Source organism: Cyrtonyx montezumae, unplaced genomic scaffold, assembly GCF_038088225.1.
Source record: "Cyrtonyx montezumae isolate F1298 unplaced genomic scaffold, pur_monq_1.0 scaffold_8, whole genome shotgun sequence".
In the NCBI taxonomy this organism is placed as follows: Eukaryota; Metazoa; Chordata; class Aves; order Galliformes; family Odontophoridae; genus Cyrtonyx; species Cyrtonyx montezumae.
The window spans coordinates 112,367,047-112,389,021 of NW_027072089.1; the positions used below are offsets into that span (position 1 = coordinate 112,367,047).

Here is a 21,975-nt window from a genome sequence, read left to right on the forward strand (position 1 = left end):
AACTCCCATCGTGGAGAAACTGCAGCACCGCCGTGTTGCCACATGAGGGCAGAAAGAACACTCAAAAACGCATTCCCATACAGATCGGTATGCAGACCCACACAGGAGTCCCGGCTCACTGAAGGGGAGCTGAACTAGGTGTCCTTTAAGGGTACGGTCCACTCGAAACGATTGTATGATTCTATGATATTCCGTTTCTTTTGGGTGGAAATGTACTGGTTTAGTAACAGCTTCTGCAAATTTTCATCTTTATTGCATTAGTTAATGAAAAGTTTGAAACAGCTCTGATCTGAGAACATGCATATGTGAAACACAAACAGATATTTTGAGTTCAGAAAATTCAGGGAGCTGAATTTTCAGCTTAAGAAGGTCGACTACCTCCAGTTCACAAGCTGCCTTGTTGCAAGGCTCCTTCCTTTCTTCGCCCCAGCAAGAGGGATCATTTTCTTTCCCACACTTTTCACAAATCTGCACCCTGCATGGGGACACCTATGCTAATCCTGGGTGGTAAGGAACTCGACATAGAACATATTTAGTATGCTTAACTTAGTAAATTTCTCAGTCTTGTAGCTGTCATTTTTAGGACTGGGTTGAAGTCAAATTCTTCTAGGTCTCCTGTATAACCTGAGAAGAATTATAAGCAATCATATACTTCTTAATGTCACCTCATTTCAGCTTTTTCTTTCTGACTTCCATGGCCTTTCAGAAATAGATCTGATTGTAACAAATTTATTCTCCACATTCTTGACACAAGATGAGTTGGCAGGAACCTCATGTAATTTAACAAGAAGGGCAAAGTCCTGCACCTGAGAATGAAGAACACTTGTCACTGCTTGCTGGGTGTTATCTAGCTGGAAAGCAGCTTTGCAGATGAAGACCTGAGGGTTCTCTCCTGCTGAACATAAGGCAAAGAAGGCTGATAGCTAACCTGAACTGCATGAGAAAGAATGCTGACAGCAAGTCATCTTTCTTATGAAGAAAGGCTGAGAGAGCTGGGACTGCTTAGTCTGTAGAAGATTCAGGGGGGATTTCATCTATTTGTTCAAATACCTAAAGGGAATCTCTTTTCAAGTGGCACCCAGTAACAGGACCAGAGGCAGTGGACACGAACTGGAACATGGGAGACTCTGAACATCAGGAAGCACTTACTGTGCAGATGATTTAGTGCTGCCACAGACTGCCCAGAGGGGTTCCGGAGTTTCTCTCCAGATATCAATGCCTAAACATGGTCCTGGCCAGCCTGCTCTAGGTGACACTGCGTAAGCAGGATTTGGGCAAAAGAACTTAGCAGAGATCCCTGCTTACCTCAACCATTTTGTGATTCTGTGATCTTGTGACATCCATCTTTCTCTAATTCTTTCATCACATTGGCACCGAACAATCCATGTAGCCTAGTATAGGGGCAATAAAAAGAGGTCTTCTGTACCTTAGTCCTCCCAGCCTTCTTTGTTTCCAAAAGAAACTTGTTAACTTGGAGATACAGGAGGGAGGTAATCATATAGCATAGATACAACCAACTTCTTGGCAGGCAGTGACAGGTGTACATATTTGGGGAATCTCTTCTGTATAAGGATTTGGAGGGTACAAGTGACAGCCTAAGACCTAAGACATTTTACCCCAGCTAGCATACCCTCCATAAAGGCAAATAGTGAATATCATTCCTGTGGTATCATAAAACCACAGCTCTAAATGTTGTGTAGCATATTTGGAAGGAAATAATAGAGTTCTTCAACAGTTGAGTAATTAATGAAATGAAGGAAAATATTCTTCTGAGCCTTTCCATATATCCTAGTCTAGTCTAAGATGAAGCATGAGAAATAAACACTAAAAATATTATTTTGTTTTAATACATTGAACTTGTGAACTCTGGGAATTACTGATAGAGCTATCACACTTGCACATGGCAAAGACATTAAAGTGCAGTTCCCTTTAATGTGATGGCCAAGCCATCCATGTTAAAAATAAACCAGTGTTCCAAAACCATAATAAACCAATTACCAGCTCCACTGGCTAATAACACAACAGTCCATTTAGTCAGTATTCAGAAAACCTGTTTATGTATTATCACTTGCCAAAAGACTTGCTTCCAGCTTTCCTTTCCCACCACTTTTCCATGAAAAGTAGGATTTCCAGCTAATTTTACCCTGCTTGGTGAAAGAAACAACAGAACAAAAACACACTCTTCAAACGCATCCATTTATTTTGACAATAATTCAACTCAAACAGAAAACACATTGAGAGAAAAGGTCAGCAGAAGAAAGTAAAACAGATCAAAATCTATCACTGTGTCTGTCAAGCACAGGCATGCAGAAACATCCAGCAAATCAAATAACCAGAATCCATACTCCGTTGGTGCCAAATCCAGCTATTTTGAAAGATGCTGTGAAAATCCCACAAAAGACAAACAAAGAATATTGGTGTCCCTGGGAATGGAAATAAGATGTCATAACTCACAGAAGAACTGATGCCATGCTTCCTGCCTTTGAAATGTATTAGGCTCAGACAGTTTGTGAAGAATTTAGTAACTTCTCAATGACTTCATTCGATACATCCCAGTTATATTCAACATGGTCAAATTTTCTTAGTGAAATGTATTTTGTTTTGGTCTGTGGTTATACTTACTACTTCATACAGGAGATATAAAACATCCATCAGATACTTGTATTTCATACCCCTGCTCCTGAGTGTGCTGTAACGCCCTACCCTTCATGCTGTAGGTAACCAGCTGCTAACATCACCAGCTGTCTCATTGCAGGCATCACTCCAGAAGGTCCGTAACATTCTCTCATAGTGATATCAAATACTACTAGAACACAGGCCAAAGCATACTCACACTGTGTCACACTGAACACGAAGGCAGGCTTAGTCTGTGGTTTTGCTCTACATGATTTCCATGTAAAACTTTTTTTCTGAAGACAGACAGATGTGTTTTGGAAAAGAGGGACTAATCCCCTGCTTTGGAATAAGATCTCTCTGGGGTTTGGTAAATACTGTATTTAAAAGCTTATTACACTCAGATGTTAATTTTTTTGTAGACTTTTTCTTCATGGACTTCTGAAAACTCCGGGGCTGAAATGTGAAGAACTGAGCTTCCTGCTTTGAAAAGACATAATCCTGGAAACTAGGAACTGCATTATAGAACAGGACCACAGCAGTTACATTGGAAGGAAAGTGTGGCTTCTATTTCCTGCCTATAATGTCAATTGTGAATCAACAACTCTGAACATTTTTCTCTTTGCAAGACAGTAGTACTTGAATTTGAGTCATTGGCATGAGATTCCTATAGTGCTCATGTACATACATAGCAGACCACCCAACAATCTGGAAATGGCCAACATGGAAGAATTCATTTAATTTTTTTCATTTGAACATATTATAGCAGCTTCTTTTCTTGTGATACATCCGGCCTAAATGCCTAACCATCCTAGAATAGTAACATTTCAAATATTTACACATTATTTTCCTGTTTGAGTAAGTGGAAGTGAACTCTTTCCCATTTCATTGACACGTGCCTGAAGAGAGCTTGATCAAAATAACAAATTTGTCAAACTTTTGACAAAGTCAAGATTGCAAATATATACCAGTGAGATTAAATCATAGTGTTCCTTTCTTCCTGGTACTCTCATCAGATTCCTTTTCCCATTACAAGTTTTGTATCAAAAAGCTAGCAGACCATAAAATGCAAAGCAGTGCCGAAGCAAGTTAAAGGTATAAGTAGCTCTGAACAGAGGCAACCTGCTTAGATACAAACACCTGCATGATGTCCTAGACAGCAGAATGCTTTCTGAACCTGTCAGTATGCTTATATGCTTATACTGACTTGGTAGTACCTCTCCTCACATACAGTTCATTAGATTATGTTCCATTGTTGAAATACGAGTTATAGGGGCACTAAAGTACTTCCCCTCAGCACACAGGTAGAATGACAATCAAGACAACTAGGAAAAAACATTTCTATGAGAAATTTTGAGGGAACAGTACCACCTTTTCCAGAGTGGGACTGGTACTTTACACTGAATCCAAGTGATCGCAAGTGAGACATTCAAGACCCACCTGGACACCTACCTGTGTAACCTGGTCGAGGGAGCTGCTTTGGCAGGGAGCATATACTCAATGATCTCCAGAGGTCCCATCCAACCCCTAAAGTTCTGTGATTCTGTGAGACAGAGTCAAGCTTCCTTCAGCCAGTATTTGAAAACTTTCTCTAGCTCCTACTCACCAGTAACACAAAGCAACTGTATTACATCTCTTTATTCTGCCTCTCAGTTTTAGTTTGTTTAATAACATGTTAGAAATGACCAATAGCTATAGTAAAAACAACAATAACTTCCAGTCTACACTTTACCAAAATATGCAGAACTCATATATGTTCCTTATTTAGCACCTGTTCACACAGAAAAAACCTCTGATGGTTTGGTATTTTATCCCTCTACTCTGCCCTAGCACATCAAATATGAAACATGATGATGTTGCATGACCTGCTCCACTACCATAGAGAAATGAGAGGGACCACAATTTTATCTAGAACCTTTCAGTCCAACAAGGTACTGACTCCATTTCAAATTCCTTCATGTCCAACTGTCTTGTGAGACAGGTAAGAACAAAATTCACACAAATAAATGATTTCTTAAAAGTATTTGATATCCAATTGCTGTTACTAAAAAGTATTTTTCAAAGGGTTGTATTTTTATGGCATATTCTTTTCTCTCCATTATAGCCTAATGCTATGGTTGGTCAGTTCTCTAGGAAACATGATTACATCTGAAAATACATTATGCTGTGTTTCAAAAATCTCTTGAAACAATTGTCATGAAGAATAAATATGATGTGTATATTGTATTTCCAATTTGGAAAAAAAAGAAAAAGAGATCACATTTCTCAAATGGATCATGAACATTTATCATGTTATTCTTTGATCTAGTCCCATTTTGAGTCCTTTTTTTCTAGATCATGGATTGACCTAGAATTACTGAGATAAATGTCAAGATTAAAATTTAACAACAGGAAGCCTGCAGTTTGTATTGGTAGTTATTAACATGGAAAAAGAAAGTTTTTGGAATCAATGCATTGCAATATTTTTTATGGGCTAGTTAAACTGCTAACTGGGGATCAGCATGTGGCAGAATGCCAACAGCTTTTAAATTTCTGGCAGTCCAAATCTCCATGGTGCTCAGTACTAATGCCAAAATTATTTTTGGATCTACATTCCTATTTTTTTAGATACACAACAAATTCAAAGGTTAGACTCAAGTCTTTCAGTGTTCTTTGACCTGAGATTTTATCTCTGTTAGAATATTTAGTTCTGAGTTTTAACATTCTAACTGTTTTAACATTTTAACATTTTAACTGTTCTAACATACAGACTTCCGTTTTACTACTATTGTTGACTTCTTCCGTTGTTTCTTATGCTCTGAGAAAATTGAATTTCATGTGTTTTTTGTTTCAGATTCCCTCTAGTATGGTTCCAGGGACCGAGTACTGCATCATACTCTTGCTGAATTCCTGGAGCATACCATCCAGTTAATTTCATCCAGAAGAAACCCACTTCATGTACTCCAAGACAAGGCACTGCAAAATAGAGACCATTGGAAGAGTCATGTCAGAAGTGCAGTCCTGATGAAAACTAAAATGCCAGTGTCAATGCATCCTATGTAAGCTCATACAGAATCAGGTCCTAATTCAATCCCTCTAAGAAAACACTTTCCACAGATCTGGAACCTGCCAGCAACACGCTCTCAGTTGCATTGGCCTCATGTGCTGATCAAATCAGTTACTGGCATTCTTCACAAGCTCACTATTTAAGAAACCTTATTCATACACTTTGGTTTGAGCTTCATACAACAAAAAGAGATTGGAGGGCAAAAATGCAATTTTTCTAAAAAAAAAAGAAAAGGGTGTCTGCAAACTGATGTTCTGATATCAGAACATTAACTTACTTTTCTTTCTTCTGTCAGAACAAAAGATCCAGAGAGTTATGCGTTGTCTGGCAGCATTCAGAACACATCTAGAATCATGGATTTATTAAATCATTGGCTATATTCTCAGATGCTGAATGAACAGTACTTTGTTCACAGAGCCTTCTTTAAAACTCTGTCCATCTGAGGATCCAATTAATATTCTCTGGGCAGAGACACTGTTTCTCTGTGTCCTCAAAATCTTTAATATAACTGGATCAATATCAACTATAAATGTTTCTTTATAAGAATGAGATTTGGAACATTTTAAGCTCAACACAGTCTTGTTTGGGCTGAATGAGTGATTAGACCCAGGGATCTGTGTGTGCAATGCTTCACCCTACTGATTACACAAAGTGGTTGTTATGGTACTTAGTGACCTAGAGATAGCAGCCAACAGGAATGATTTATTAATGTTTCCAATGAGAATGGCTTAATGAATACAAATTACCACAGTAGTAGTGGTAGTGTCTGCCTGACTACTCTGAGAAAATGGAATGGAAGATTTAGGAAGAACTTAAAAAAATGATGCTTAAGTTTCTTCAGAAAGTTAAGCACTCTGATAATCCTCAGAACATCCACATTCATATTTTGGTCCATCCTACAACACAAATGTATTGTCCCTTGCATAATGGCAAAAACATAGAATCACAGAATCACGAAGGTTGGACAAGACCACTAAGCTCCAACCACCAACCCATTGCCAGGAGAACTTTGGGATCTAAATGTTCTTGGAGAAGAAGTTTTTTGTTGTTTGGGTTTGGTTGGTTGGTTGGTTGGTTGGTTGATTTATTTATTGTAGGTATTTTTTTTCCTTCTTAAAAGCCTAAACTCACAATAGAAGTCAGAATTCTAATGCTTGTTGAGGTACAGCCACATAATATTGGGTCTATTTCTCTTTATATTTTAGAAGATGCAGAGTAAGGGTTGTTATCCTACCTTTGAAACAAAAATTAGTCACACTTAGGAGAACTTTACACCTGAAAAACATTGTAAGACTGAAGCCAGCCAGTACATGTAGAATGCTGCTTCCCTCCAGTATAGTTTAATCCAAACACTCTCTCCAATTGGCTTCAAAGTAATTATCAACATTCCCAAGGATTAATAACACCTCTGCTTCTGCTTCTTTAGATACATCCTGCTCCATCAGAAGACATATCCATGCCTCTAAATCCACACCAAACTTTGGAGCACATGGCAGAGAAGACCAAGCTGGCTGGGAGCAAGCTGCAATACTTCTATGGTTTACCACATCCTGGTTCACCATGTTCTGTATTGTAATAGCAGAGCAGTGGCTAACCCAGAGGCAACAAATGTCTCCTGGTCTGCAACCATGTCCAGATGCTTCACTTGTCCCTCTCAAGAGACTTAGAGGTAAGGCTCTCAAAGGCACACACAGCAAGTTCTGAAATCAGTGGGAATTAGATGATAAAGCTTCTATCTGCGTCACTATATACGTTCAGTATTCATATGCCACTCCATAGTACTCACTGAAGGGACAGTGTACGTTGTTTCTTCCTCAAGGGGTTCAAATATATCTGTATGAAACCAGATCCCATAGCTCCTATACTGAGCACTGGGATGCATGGTCAGGAGCTATAAAGAGACAAGCTTTCAGAGACAGAAATACTCAGATTCTCAGGAACATCAGAATCATCAGTGCTAAACATCACTCAAAATCTAGCCCTGTATGACTTGGATTTTGAAACTGTCAGTGGATTTCTAAACAGGTAGCATCTGTGAGTTCTGATATTCTCTGAGGAATCCAGACAAAACCAGATCAATTGATTTGGATATTTCGAAGTATATAGGGAATAAGCATTCTACATTTACATTTTCTCTTTTCACAGAGGCCTTCCTTGTGATGTATCCTGCTGAAAAAAAGTGATGTGCATATGATCTGTAAGTTTAAACTGTGCTATTCAAATTGTGGATTTAGAGAATATAACAGCAAAATGAATATTTATTCCATTCCAGTGATATGCACATGTGATATGGAATACACATACAACACATGAAAACTGAAAGAATGTGTTCTGTAAAAAGAGATTAGCTTGTAACAAAAGAGAGCAAACAGCTGGAATAGAAGTCCTGAAGACAGCATTTTACCCCTTCTGTTTATCGTCTTTTCAACAAGGGACTCTGAATTTGTTTTATATGTTTATCATACCATATTTATCAAACTGTAATATTCAGAAATACCAGCCTTACTGCTAGCTGGAATTCAGATTAAACTGAATCAACTGCAGTAACCATGACACCGTGAGTATATATAGACACATACGTACGTATGTGGCTGGACCGCTGCAATCCAACATTTTGCCACTTGATGGCACCAGCAAGACGTTCAAATTTGAACAAATACTGCAATTTTAGATTAAACTAATTTAAAATTTAAACATAAACTCATCAAACGCAGATAATGAAAAATGTTACACCTCTCATACTGGTGTTTGTAGGCAGAACATATCAGAAACCTGAGAATAACTCTACAGCGATTTTTCTCACTTATCCTTCCAGGGCTGTTAGGGATATTGTTTGACCCTTTTTAACCTCCATACACGAGTTAGCTGCTGCCCGTTTTGTGTAGACTCACAACACTCCAAAAAAGCAGGAGAGCTAACTGTGAACAGGTCACAAAGCTACACAAGGAAGGCTGCCACCCTGCTCTTGTAGCATGCTGCTCCTCTTTTTACTGCCTCATTACAGTAAGCAGGAGAAGAAGAGGCTAACTTGGTTACCTACTCTTGTGCAGTGCTTTCTTTTGGGACAGGCTATGGCCTTTCACCAGCATTGTGCACATTAGCCATATCAGCTGTACTGCTTTTGCATAATTTGATTACAGCCACAAGGAAACAGCAAGCTTTCCCACACGCTTCTTCCTATATGTCTCCCAGGATCTAAGTGGCAAGAATTGGCCAATGCACTTTTGTGACGTAATGGAGTACTTTAAAAGCTCTTTTTAAAACCAACATCTTGTAGAAAGTTGGCCTAGCTCAGTCCATATACGTGCTGTGCACATGTCTCAAGTTTGAGATGTACAGTCAATGCTGAACCAGGCTCACCCACTCCTTAACACCAAACACGTCCACAGATCTGTTTCTCTTATGTTGCATAGTCAAGGTGGTTGATCCTGTTTTATTTTCTCATCTGTCCCCAGGAAAACTCCATCAAGTGCAATGGAATAATACCAGGAAACAATGGGCCCACTATGACCTGCTGGTCAAATAAGTGTCCTAATGTGACATCTATCTTGGTGTGACTGAAACAGCAGAAGCACAGATGGATTACAGAGTGCAATTAAAAATTGCCCTCTGCATAAGGTAGGAGTGTTTTCAGTAGTTTCTAGGCTGGTCAGTCTGAAGTACACCTTGGTAAAGGACGCCCAGGGACTCAGGAACACGTTCACAGCAAGAGATATCCTCATGCCAGTTCCTCACCATAATGGATCATCCACATACTCAGGCTAGGATATAGATCATGACACATTCCTGGGCATCTGCTCCCTTAAGAGAGAGTAATCAGGGACTGCTCTGACTGTACGACCTCATGCTGGCCATGTAATGAGGAAGGAGGTAGTAAATGAGCTTGCATTAGACTCTGCCTCCACACATACAGGAATGTACACAACCTTGGATACAAGCTTGTTTGATCATTAGCACACTGATGTACTTTCTTCATTATTTTGCACCCACACCTTCATTTTAAACATGCCAGATCTCTAGAAATATCTTATGGTTTTCAGTTTGTCCTAGTTTGAAGTGGTTGCTTTCTTTTTTCCCTTTAAGGTTGTATTTTCTCTCTCTTAAAGACATAATACATCCTTTAAAATGAAAAGTGAAACGTATGACAAATAATTCTGCCATGCTCAAAGTTCAAGGTCTTTCAGAGCAAACAGTCTTCCTGCTGTCAGGGACTATTAAGCTGTGACAGCCACATGGAATGTGTCCTGAAAAATGCTCACTGCATGCTGCTCTGCAGGTCTACCTGGGAGCTGTTAATACACAGTTTATTCACCTTATAGCCCTGTGAGGGCTCCTTTCAGCCATTACTGTCTTTCGTGGGAAACAAATTACCAGGCATCTGCAGTAACTCTTCATGAGACAACTATGCCTTTGCCTTAAGTAGGCACACTGCAGATCCTAGTGCAGTTCTGTTTCAGAATGAATCGCTTCGTGCAGATGTGTTTTCGTGAGTGCCTTAGCCACTTGTGCCTTCACAGTCAAAGATATTGGTGAACAGTAGTTGCCTCCTTCCACCTAAAGGAGTTCTAAGTCCTCAAGTCTACATCAAATGAGACTACAGAAGTCCTGAAAGGCTTTGAAAAACACCCTTGAGCCAGTGCTAAGAACCTTAGTAACACATATGCACACACAGCATCAGGCCAGTGAATTTACTACTGTTCTTCCAAATATATTTCACCCCAATGGAGTTTTGGGTGTATTCAGCAGCACTACAGAATGAATTGAAACTGGGTTTCCTCCATATGGGTTTTAATCTTATTTCATTGCATATTATAGAATCATAGAATGACTTAGGTTGGAAGGAGGACCAAAGATCATCCAGTTCCAACCCCCTGCTGTGGACAGGTCAGGCTGCCCAGGGCCCCATCCCACATGGTCTTGAAAAACTCCAGGGATGGGGCACATCCACAGTTTCTCTGGGCAGCCTGTATTAGTGCCTCACATATCATGCCACTTAGCACTTCCAAAATCTGGTTTTGCCCCAGCTCCCAGTGCTCAAGTGATTCCCCGACCTGCAGCTCTCTGATCAAAGTGCTTTTATAATTAGGCAAGATAAGTGATTGCTTCCTTTTGCAAGAATAAATGGCTGCAGAGAAAGACAATTTACACATGCAGAACATGTTTTATTTTCCAGTTGTATTTTTTCTTCCTGTTAAAATTGTCAGGAGTGATACATCTTATTCTCTCAATAATGCACTGAATGCACCCAGTGGTCTGCATCACAACACAGGACCCCCAGAACTACTGTACATGAAGCCAGTATTTTCTGTAAGGGAGTTCTTTCTCACACTGAACTTAATCTATGCCTATTTTTATCAAAACCTGTTTGAACAGTGCCCAAAGAGCACTCACTGTTAAGGAAATGGGATGATGTTCAATTGGATCACATCCTGGATTTGTTCTTGGCCTTTCCAAATTGGTGGCCTAAGTCCCTCCAGCTTCAGTGTCATTTTTTTTCAAGAGATTGTGATAAACTCCAGATATTATTAGGGGATAACTGCATCTTGCATTACACCAGTGAACTCTGGTCTACTTGCAGTCAAGTGGAAGCCTCTCGGACTCAAGTTTGGAAAAATTACTTTAACTTTCTTCCTTTCCTGCTGGAGCTCCACCTTTCTATATCATCATTCAGGATGAGTGGTTCCAGACCTGATATTAGTTTGAGTTTTAAAAATATAAGAAACACTCTAAATCATTGCTTACCTTTGAAAGTGTGAAGTTTTCCTTGCTGCACAATAAAGCTTCTCTACAACACAGTAGACATGAAAATGCAGTTATCCTTATTTTACTGTTTTGCCTTATGTTCAGATATTATAATGAAAAGTGTTCTACAAAGGTATTTAAATATTTGTCCAATGATGATGAATGATGATGAATAAGCCTAAAGCAGATTTATTCTCCTTACATTTACATGTTGGTATCAGGAGTATGTCCAATGAATGCAATGAAGAACGTAACAATTCACTCTGTAACATAATGTGAATGGAGAATAAACACAATTTTCCTCCATGTCTAAAGCATCAAACAATTCTGTTCTAACTGTAGGAATGGAAAACGAATTATCTGTGGAAAAAACCTCCAAAGATTGCCTTTCTGTAAGCATGGCTATTTTTGTAAAGGCTTTCATGTTCCAAGATGGATCATTGTAACAGTATACGAGATGTTTTCAAAATCCAACACTTCATGACAGCACTGCTGTCTTTGTAGCATCACACATGAAAAGGAAAGTAGTTTTTTCATTCAGCCCAGTTCAAGCATGAGTTGTGCGGGTATGGTAATTTTTGAGACATTATACATCATGGTGATCATACTCAGACCCATAGAATCCCAGCAAAGATTTCACAGTGCAGCAGAAATGCTGCACATTGCATCAGAATAACACATGAACAAAATTTATACAGCACTTGGAAGTTTATCTTCAAAATAATGTTACAGCATGTGGAAAAAAATTGAGCAGAAGTCTGTGTTTAACATCTTTAGGCAAGGGAGTGTATTTCTACTTTGTTCCTGTTCAACATCTATTTCTATGGAGATTAGATAAGGGATGAAGGTATCATCTCCTGCTTGTGAATGAGTCCCAGACATCTCACTGAGAAACACAAGAAGATTTGGCCATTGGAAGATTTTTGTCTACAGTGCAGAAGGCTCATGTGCCCACCATACGAATAAGAAAGCTGTAAAAAATACTGCAATCAGACAATTTCTCCTATCCAAAGAAAGACCCTTTCAAGCAAGATTGGGCAATTTGAGCTTCTTCAGAAAAAAAAAAAAAAAAATTTGGAGCTTCAAATGAGCCATTTTTATTTTTTACTAGGTTATCTGTCCAGTAATGCTCTTTCAGACATTTTTCTCTGTTTTCACTATATCATACAGTACTATTAAGCAAATTAATTATTTTTTTTAATCTTAGTAATTTTTCTGTCTTGGTACAATCACCAAAAGACTCTTAGCTAAACTCAGTGATTAAATTCTTGCCCTTAAAATTTAATGTTTCCTTTTAATTACATTAAATATATATATTTGAAGCATAAAATAAAAGTCTCCAAGGTAAAATATAAGTAGTTTATCAGTATGGAATTAATACTTTCCCTGCAAATATCAGAAGGATAAGTTTTCTGATTTGCATTACTAATTTGTTTTTTACTAATAGCACTTTCAGTTGTTAATTAATAAAGAGGTTATTATGCAAAAGTGTAAAACTCTACATTTTTTTCCTCACTACTTTTAGAAGGACATTTTTCATACCACTTTTTCTGGGCAACATTTCTAGCTCCCAGCAATACCAAGCACTTATTATAGAATAAGTGATATCACTAAGAATATTGTATGCACGGCTTACAAATAGTTCTATCTTTAATATATATTGATTGCACAAGTTCAGATAAAATGTGGGAGGTGCAAATGAACATGGGTCATTTCAAGTAACTCATTATTTTTCTTCTTTAATACAGACTTTGAAAGCCACCAAGCAGTTTGGCTAAGTACATTTCAGCTATACTGTACCTTCTCTCTTCCTTAATGAAACAAAAATATAAGAACTTTCTGTCATAATTGCACAATGTAAGTCCCTTGGGAGCAAAGCTACTTGACAAAAGGCTCCCTTTCAAATGAAGCATATAATGATATGTTCAGCATCACCCACTCCTAACAAATATCTATCTTGCTGACTTGCCTATGGACTAATTGGGTTTCCTAGTCTGCGCTGATCATGGCCTATTTACTTGATGTGAATCAAAGAGCTGGAGTGTATCTACCAGGAACGTTTAAGAGATTTAAAGTATGTATAAAGTGAATTTGTGAGAGAAAAGCCTATGAAGAACTCAGCTTTGTAAGACAGTTTGTTACCTCATGATGCACGGACTCAGGAACTGAATGAATTTTGCTCCCCTCTGAGGTCAAGTCTTTGCTTTTGACAGCAACTGGGGAACGGCATTTGCTCTCAGTAAGCTGCCACATGCAGTTGTGGTTGAACTTGGAAGAATCCAAATGGGGAACTTAACCTCTCCTACCGGAATAAAGCACAGCTTCCATTTTCCTTGGAAGATTCCTGTTGTTTTAGGATTTAAAATACATTTTGATTAGTCTATCACTTAAAGCTGAAAAGAACAGCCACAGCAGCATAGGAACTCTGTGAAGTCCTGCATCACCAGAAAACTCTCCAGTTTAGCCTCATCTTCCTTACTCCCAGAAATAAATGCCTGCTTACATACGAATTTTTATTTCATACACACAAACTCACTCACTATTAATTTCAGTTTCAGCTCTGTGGGAATCAGAAGTTCACATTTCCCTTCTCTGAAGCCAAATAAAAGTAAATATGAATTGGTATGACTGATTATGAACAAAAGCTTTGGTTCTTTTCTTGTTAAGGAAAGATATAGGCAATAAAGACAATACTTCTCATTTCTTCTTTCTTCAAGCTACTAATAGGAATGTTCTTTCCTGCAACACCATATTAAAAGCAATATTGCAAGAATGCACTATTTGTAATTGATTTTTTAATTGTAATAAATAGTTGGCTACCAAAGCCACAGAGGCTGGCTGCAGACCTAGGAAAGGAACAAAGTATCATGGTATTACATCAGTAGCAACTAATATCCTGGTCCAATAGTAACAGGAAATCCTTCTGCAAATATTAATTTATGTCAGTCCCTCTTGGCTGCTTTAGGAGAGCCAACTTCTATTGTTACAGTACTAGCACTGGAGCTCTTTTTCACTGAGCCCCAGGTTTGTTAAAAGTAATTATACCTGGAGGGCTGAAGAAAACCCCAACCACAGAGAACACAGTTACTGCCACAGGAAACCACACCCACAGTTAATCATGTCTAGAGGTACAATAGTCTCCTGTACAGCGTAGAAGTGTAAAGAACTGCATTCACTGAGCAGTTTTGTCCTCTCTCTTTCTTTTGCTTTCTGTCTCTCTTACAGCTCAGCATGAACAAGTGGCATGAACATTTGTTTTAGATACAGCAATTGCATCTGAAATCCTTCCCGGTCAAAATTTCTCAGTCAAGGTTGCACTTGTGAATGGCAGATGAGATTGACTCTGTTGTGTTGGGTGTTCTTCAATTGTTATTCCCTCTGCTTCTCTTTTTACACTGCTCCTCTGGACAACCTTGCTTTTCTTAATCCTTTCACCTCCTCCAGTTTTGGAGTCTGCAGGAAATCCCTCATGAGCTTTTCAGTCATTTAAAATTTTCAAAGTGGGCACCTGTCTCTGCAGGTCAATCCTGCCATCAATCCCATCAAGACCAAAATAAAATCCTGAATTTGATGATGTTCGATATTGTTTGTGATGGACTCTCAAGAACTGGGGTTTTTTTTTGTTTTTTTGTTTTTTTGGAGAGATTTATTTGTAGATAGTTGTAGCTAATAAGATGGCTATAGTGATAAAAATGAACGTTTTTATTTGCATTCAGGGTTGTTTTAAGGAAGACCAAAGATAAAACGGTTTTGTATTGGTTTATCACTTACTCTAGGATCTTACTAAATCTCATGACTACTTTCTAATGAATCTTAACAGAGCCAAGACCTGAGAACATAGGTGGTCAAGCTGAGCATCTTGCATGCTGATTGTTGCAGTCTCCATGGGAGATACCTCACAACTGACAGTGATGAGTTAACCTCTGTTTCATTTGAAGACTCTGTAGCCTCAGAAGCCAATAGAATTGTTAAAATAAGTGTTAATCCCCACAAAGCCAAAATGTATCACCCAGCAAATCTGATGGCTTCTGGTAGGCAAATACTTCTTCACAATCTGAGGGAATTGTAGATAAAGTAAAAATGCATCAGAGGATTAAAAGACTAGCAATTTCTGGGCAAAAGCCTTGGCAGAGGACAAAAGAATTATCCTTGAAATTAGTCCTGAATGATTCAAATCTTTTATCACTACAGAGATGACAGAATGACATCTAGAATGCCAAAACAACTTAGTTTTTATCGAACACAATGTAAGCCATCAAGTTGTGCTAGTGTTTAAACCCAGCAGCATTTTGTACTGAAAGTAGTTTATATAATACACTGGATGAAAAGGGCAAGATATCCTTGTTGGTGGTGTTTGTTTGTTTGGTTGGTTTTTTTTATTTGGTTGGTTGGTTGGTTGGTTTTGGGTCTTTTTGTTTTTTGTTTTTTTTTTCTGGGGGCAGGCTACTACATTGGGACTTTGACAGGTACTTCCTTTTGGATGACTTCCCAGACTGTTTGCATGAACTGATGAGCAATAGTTGGCAGCTGCTGACCACACAGACTCAGGAGGAAGATGGGACAGGAGAAAGCCACCACCTCAGCTCTCCAGAAGGGTTTTGGCAGTAACTGTGTGAAACAGAAGCAGCACACACTGGCATGGATAAGAAGCTTTTCAGTACTGTAAAAGCTGATAACGTTAAGTAGGAGGTCAATTTGCATTAATTAGTTGCCATTCCCAGTCATCACCAGTACTGTACACTTTTCACTGACTGTTGTTCAGTTTTAGAAATGCTAATCACACATGTGGAGGTGGACTTAACAAAGTCTATTTTTGCACAACAGGAGGATCACTGGAGGCCAAGATCTATTTCCAGAAAAGCTAAGCAGGTTCAGAATTACTTGCTAAGGGAGCAGGTACTGCTGGCACCTAGGAAGTGTTTTAACTTCATTTGCTGTTCCCTCCATGTGGTTTGACTTTCTCTCAGATCAGGTTGCTCCACTCAAATGAGAGCTTAAGAACTTCCAGAAGACAGCTCATTAAATAGGTGAGCTGATCTAACCCTGCTGATTTTGTAACAGAAGAGTGAAGATGAGTTCTGTCTGCAGATCAGTGAAGTAAGTCTCTCTAGGTAGAAAAGACACTAGAGGTAGCTCCAGAAAGAACATCTGCAATCAGCACAGCTGTCTGCAAAGTGAGCAGACATCTACAGCTTAAACTGTAGATCCATTTGTCAGTCAGACCAATGGCATTATTTTTACAGGTAATCCATATAGACATGAAGTTGTCAGCATTCCCTCTGACTCCCTGAAGAAGGCTTTGTGCTGCCTGAGACAGCACACATGCTAGCAAGTATGTTGTTCATAGAGCAAAGAGCAGAATGTCTTTTATTTTTAAATCAAATTTCCATATATCTTTCAGGAGGAAAAATGTTACATAGGGACGTACTGTACTGTTCCAAGTACTTGCAGGTCATAAATTGAGTATCACACATAGAAAGAGCGTAAGGCTTTAAGGACAGCTTTTACCTGCCTCAGCTTTTGACTGAAGTCCTTCAAGTTTTGACTAATTCTCAGAAGTCCTAGCTGAACAGCTTTGGAAGTAAGAAAAAGTTGCAGTAATAGCTGACAATGATGCATTCAGGGATGCAGGAGGTGGAGTAGCCTTTGCATCAGAGAATAAGATTATACTTTGCAGTCCTTAAGAGCAATGGGTCTGAGCAGCAGTTTTTGTTCCTCCATATCTCTCCAAAAGTCCTGTCAGCATACTGACAGGGTGTTATACAGACTCTATTCTCATGTTCTGAAGGAAATAGATACCTTTTTTTTGAATGGACTCCAATCTTCTTTCCTCAGCTACAATAATGGGGACTACCCTGATCCATGAAACAGAAGAAATTCTTTGTGAATGACTGGGTTTCTACTACTCTTCAGTCTGGTCAAACAGTAGTTCTCTTCCTAGAGGAATGTAGCTTGAAGTTTGATGACAGATAAAAGTTACAAAGAATGTAGGAAAAGATAATGGTAAATAAAGAAAGCTACAGACAAGGTCTTTGTAGACACACAGTCTTAGGAATGCAGAAGGGAAAAATCAAAGTGGAAGCCTATTTTTGGTCAATTTATTATTGTGACTACAAAAGAAAGCTTATATAGCATGTAATATTCTGCCTTGGTATGTGAAGAAGTCGATTCCAAGTTCTTTGAACAGAATTCAACTGAGTCATGTACCTGTTAAATCCTCCTACTTGAGTCGTAATACTGGAAAAAAGATTTGTATTAGAGTTTCTAAACAGATCATTTTGGGGCAAGTGGGATATTGTAAACCTTTAAAACATTTTATCCACATGTTTGGTTTATAAATTAACTATTTCTTCTTATTCTTCAGCTTCCTAAACTCTCAGAAGAAAAATATCTAATATACTATCCAAATTTAACAAAAATAGTGGCCCCTAATTCCACTTTTAAAAGAGTTAGAACATAAGCTCTCTCTAAGAACAACCAATATGCTATGAAACATTGAAAGAGCTCAAGGGATCACAGCGTACAATCAAGACTTCACAGGTAAGCATTTTTGGTTTTGTTTTTGTTTTTGTTAATGTACTTGGGGTAGCAACTAAAGACCACCAGATGTTACCCCCTAGTTCTCTCAAAGAAATTCACTTTTTGTCATTTAGTACCCAATGTCACACAAACCATAAATGAGCTGATATTTGAAAGAGGGACCTAGGCACTAGCTCTCATTTTCCTCACCAATAAAAAATGTATGACAATAAAATATGTCTCCATTAAAGAAGAGGTCCTATGAGTCCCCTTATCCTGGGTGACTACTACATGAAAGAAGCTGGCAGATAACCTGGAGAACTTGATACAGATGTGGAATTTGTAAGTACAGCATTTACTAAGAATCAGATGCCTTCACCAAAAGAAATATTGACAAGAGTATTACCAGATTCAAATAGAAGAACGAAGAGTTCCCTTTTACATGACTTAAATGCAAGGCAAGGCTCACTCTAAAAGAAAGGCAAAAATTCAGTATACAAAATCCCTCCTGACATAGGTACTTGATAGAACTTCGCTGATGGATTAGTAGCTTGGAGTGCAGGGGTCAGATTACTGTGATCATCTACTTACCATTTATCTTATCATTTGAAGTTTCCACCAACACATGATAGCAATTTGAAGGACCTTTTGCCTTGAGAAATATGAGTAACAAACTCCATAAAAGGAGTTGGCAGCTCTATAAATGGTGCAGTCTTGCTAGACGTTTAGCTGGTGCTAATCAGCATAGCTGCACAGAACTCATCAGCTTAATGACTTTATTGCCTATTACTTTATTTGATAAGTGACCTAGTACCATTGCAGACTGTTGTGTACTTGCTAACTACACCGGTTCAAGTCTGACAAAGTTTCTGTGCTTCATCCTCCTCCATTTATGTGAGTGGTTTGCCTTTCTTCCCTAATGGTGCATCAGTAATATTACCCAATTGTATTTTAATGCATATATTTACTTTAAAGAATATACAAGTTAGACTGGAAAGCTCTATCCTTATTACCTTCAACAATTTTGATATTTAGTCTGACATGTATGAAAGTAAAAAGATACTATTTTTATATAATGCTATCCTAGCAAACAAAGCATGACATGATACATAGAAGTAGTAAATCAAGGTGAGCTGCTTCTTGCTAACACATCATTACCTGTAATGGCTTAAGCCCTTTCAGTGGCACCTGCACACTGCTATGCCCAGTACATACTCACGTATAATTGATTGCAACTGACTAAGCAATACTGCAAGCAGAACAGATTCCTGCTCACCCTTTCACAGCACTCCTGGCTTTACAGCTCTTGCAGTTTCAAACTCCTCTGCTTGTAATGCCTTCAAATATGATTGCACAGACACACTAGAAGTGAAGTAAGACACAGTCTTTTTTATTATTATTATTTAGAGTCCAAAAATGTCCTGGGTAAAAAGTCCCCAAATTGTCATGCTTTTTTCTATTGGATTTTTTTTTAATCCAAGAAATGAAATCCCTTTCAAAAGAGTATTTACAAGTTGTTGATAATTGAATCACTGCATCTGAAATGGAAAACCTGTCTGGCTTATTTTCCAACATAATGAAGAAACAAATTTTTTGCTTTGTGATGATGAACACTTTAAAGAACACTTAGAATAGCTCATCTCTGGAAATGAAAATTCAAGCTAGCAGCTTACGTCAATTCAAAACAGAGCATTTTTATTGTCCTGTATCTTCCAAAGTGTGATTGGTAGTATCCTACCTTGTGCCATGCTGATTTATCTGAAAAAATTATCCTATTTCAAAGATACGTACGCTATATATCAGACTCCACAACAGCATGAGACTAAGATTAAACTTTCAGTTTCTCTGAACACTCTAAGCCTCTCATAGCAGGATAGACTTCTCCCCCCTAGTGCCATATAGCTGCATCAACAGCCCTACAAAATTCACTCTACAAAACCACAGGAAGATTAGATACCAAAAGAGCTCTGAGTTCTGCTTCATCTGCTGAGATCAAATCCTTCAACTGCCATTTTGCACCTTTGGGTACATAAAATACTTCTATATACCACTCCAAAACGCTATCTTCATAGCATAGGCATATGACAATATAATAGTAATATCTCTACTCTTTAATATCTTCATCAGTAACAATGACAGTGGAATCAAGCACATCCTCAGCAAGTTTTCGGATGACACCAAGATGTGGGGTGTGGTCAACACACCAGAGGGACCTAGACAGGCTTGAGCAGTGGGCCCAGGTGAACCTCATAAGGTTCAATAAATGCAAGTGAAAGGTCTTGTGCCTTGGTCAAAGCAACTCTCACTACCAGTACAAGCTGGGGGATTAAAGGATTAAACACAACCCAGCCAAAAGATTTGGGGGTACTGGTGGATGGGAAGCTGGACATGAGCCAGCAATGTGCCTTTGCAGCTCAGTAGGCCAACCATATCCTGGGCTGCAACAAATGTGGCGTGACCAGCAGGTCAAGGGAGGTCATCTGTGATTCTGCCCCTCCTCTCTGTGCAGGTGAGACCCCACCTGGAGTACTGCATCCAGATGAGGAGCCCTCAGTGCAAGAGACACATAGACCTGATGGAATGCATCCAGAGGAGGGCCACAAAAAGGATCTAAGGGATAGAACACACAAGGATAGAACCGTCAGGCTGCACCCCTCTTAGGGGTCAGCCTTTAAGGGCTGACTGCCACTGAGGAAGGTTCTCTTTTGTTGGAGATCCAACTCTTGGAGTTCTTTCCCTGCAAACCTAGATCCTTGGAGACGGGTGAGCATTCCTTTCATTCTTTTTGTAACAGCCTCTCGTTTGTGCTGTTCCCTGTGCCATTACAAAGACAACGCAAGATAGATATCACAAAACTGAGAAATAAGCCACGCTCTCCTGAGTTCAAGCCTGGTCCCAAGAAGGACATCTTTTCTCTTTCATCCGCAGTGTCCCTCTGAAAAGGACCGGTCAGATGTTTTGTTACGTTTCCGTTAATGCTGTACTTCGGCACATGAATGCTTTCTTTCCCTTCTTTTGGAACATAATTACATTGCAGTGCGTGTAAGTGCAGAACAATCATTCCAGTTTGTCTGCTTTGAGGTTGGAGTTCAACTCCAGCACCTGGCTGCCCCTGAGGCACGTGAATCTAACTACACATCATAAGCAACTTAGGCTTTATTTTAGTAACCAGACAGTCGGTGTCAGTGCTTCACAAAGGGCACACACAACGTGTCCACCAGGTGAGGAAATACCTTAGCATCGCTTCTTCTACTTCTTACACCACCTCGGGAACCGTTCAGGACTCGCCCCAGCCAGGGCAGGGCCGTCCCAAACCCGGAACCCGCTCCTCCACCCACCCCGCCTCCGAGAGCAGCCGGGACGCCGCAGCCGAGGTCCTCGCGATCAACAGCTTTGAAATCGGCACAGCCGGAGCTGCAGTGGCTGATTGAGGTATAGGGTGGGTTTTCGGGAGGATCCAGTCTCTCGGGAACCGAGTGAGAGCGGCGACTCCCGACAGATCCCGACAGCTCTCTCTCGCGAGAGGCTGACGTGGCGTAGGCGTTGCCAGGGCAACGGCGGGGGAGTTAAAACGGTCAGAACGCGGAGGTATCACTCAGTCTTCGTGATCAACAGCTTTGAAATCGGCACAGCTGATTGAGCTGCTGATTGAGGTACAGGGCGGGTTTTCGGGAGGTTCCAGTCTCTTGGGAACCGAGTGAGAGCGGCCAGTCCCTACGGCTGTTCTCGCGAGAGGTTAACGAGGCGTAGGCGTTGCCAGGGTTTCAGCGCCTTCGCCCTCAGCTGAATAGGGCTCAGGGAGGGCAGCGAAGTGTCACTACCCACTGTTTGTTTGTTTGTGTTTTCTTTATATATTTTTTTTTAATTCTTGTTATTATTTATTTATTTATAAGTTATTACGATTCATATCTATATATATATTATTACAAACTATTATTTATTTATTTACTTTCAATTTTTTATTTATTTGTTTTTATTCTTTTTTGTGCCATGGTCTCTACTAGACAGAGGGCTTGCCTTAAAAAGGCTGTGGCGACCCAGACAGAAGGTCTGCC

The 21,975-nt window shown here is 39.3% G+C and overlaps 1 protein-coding gene across 1 annotated transcript in view; it reads left to right on the forward strand.

Moving 5' to 3' along the window:
* Positions 1-21,351, forward strand: part of NPVF (neuropeptide VF precursor) — a 35,804-nt gene extending 14,453 nt beyond the window's left edge. The window contains exon 3 of the mRNA XM_065752690.1: positions 21,086-21,351. Within this exon, the coding sequence (XP_065608762.1) occupies positions 21,086-21,351 (266 nt within the window). The remainder of the gene's footprint in view (positions 1-21,085) is intronic.
* Positions 21,352-21,975: the final 624 nt, after the last annotated feature.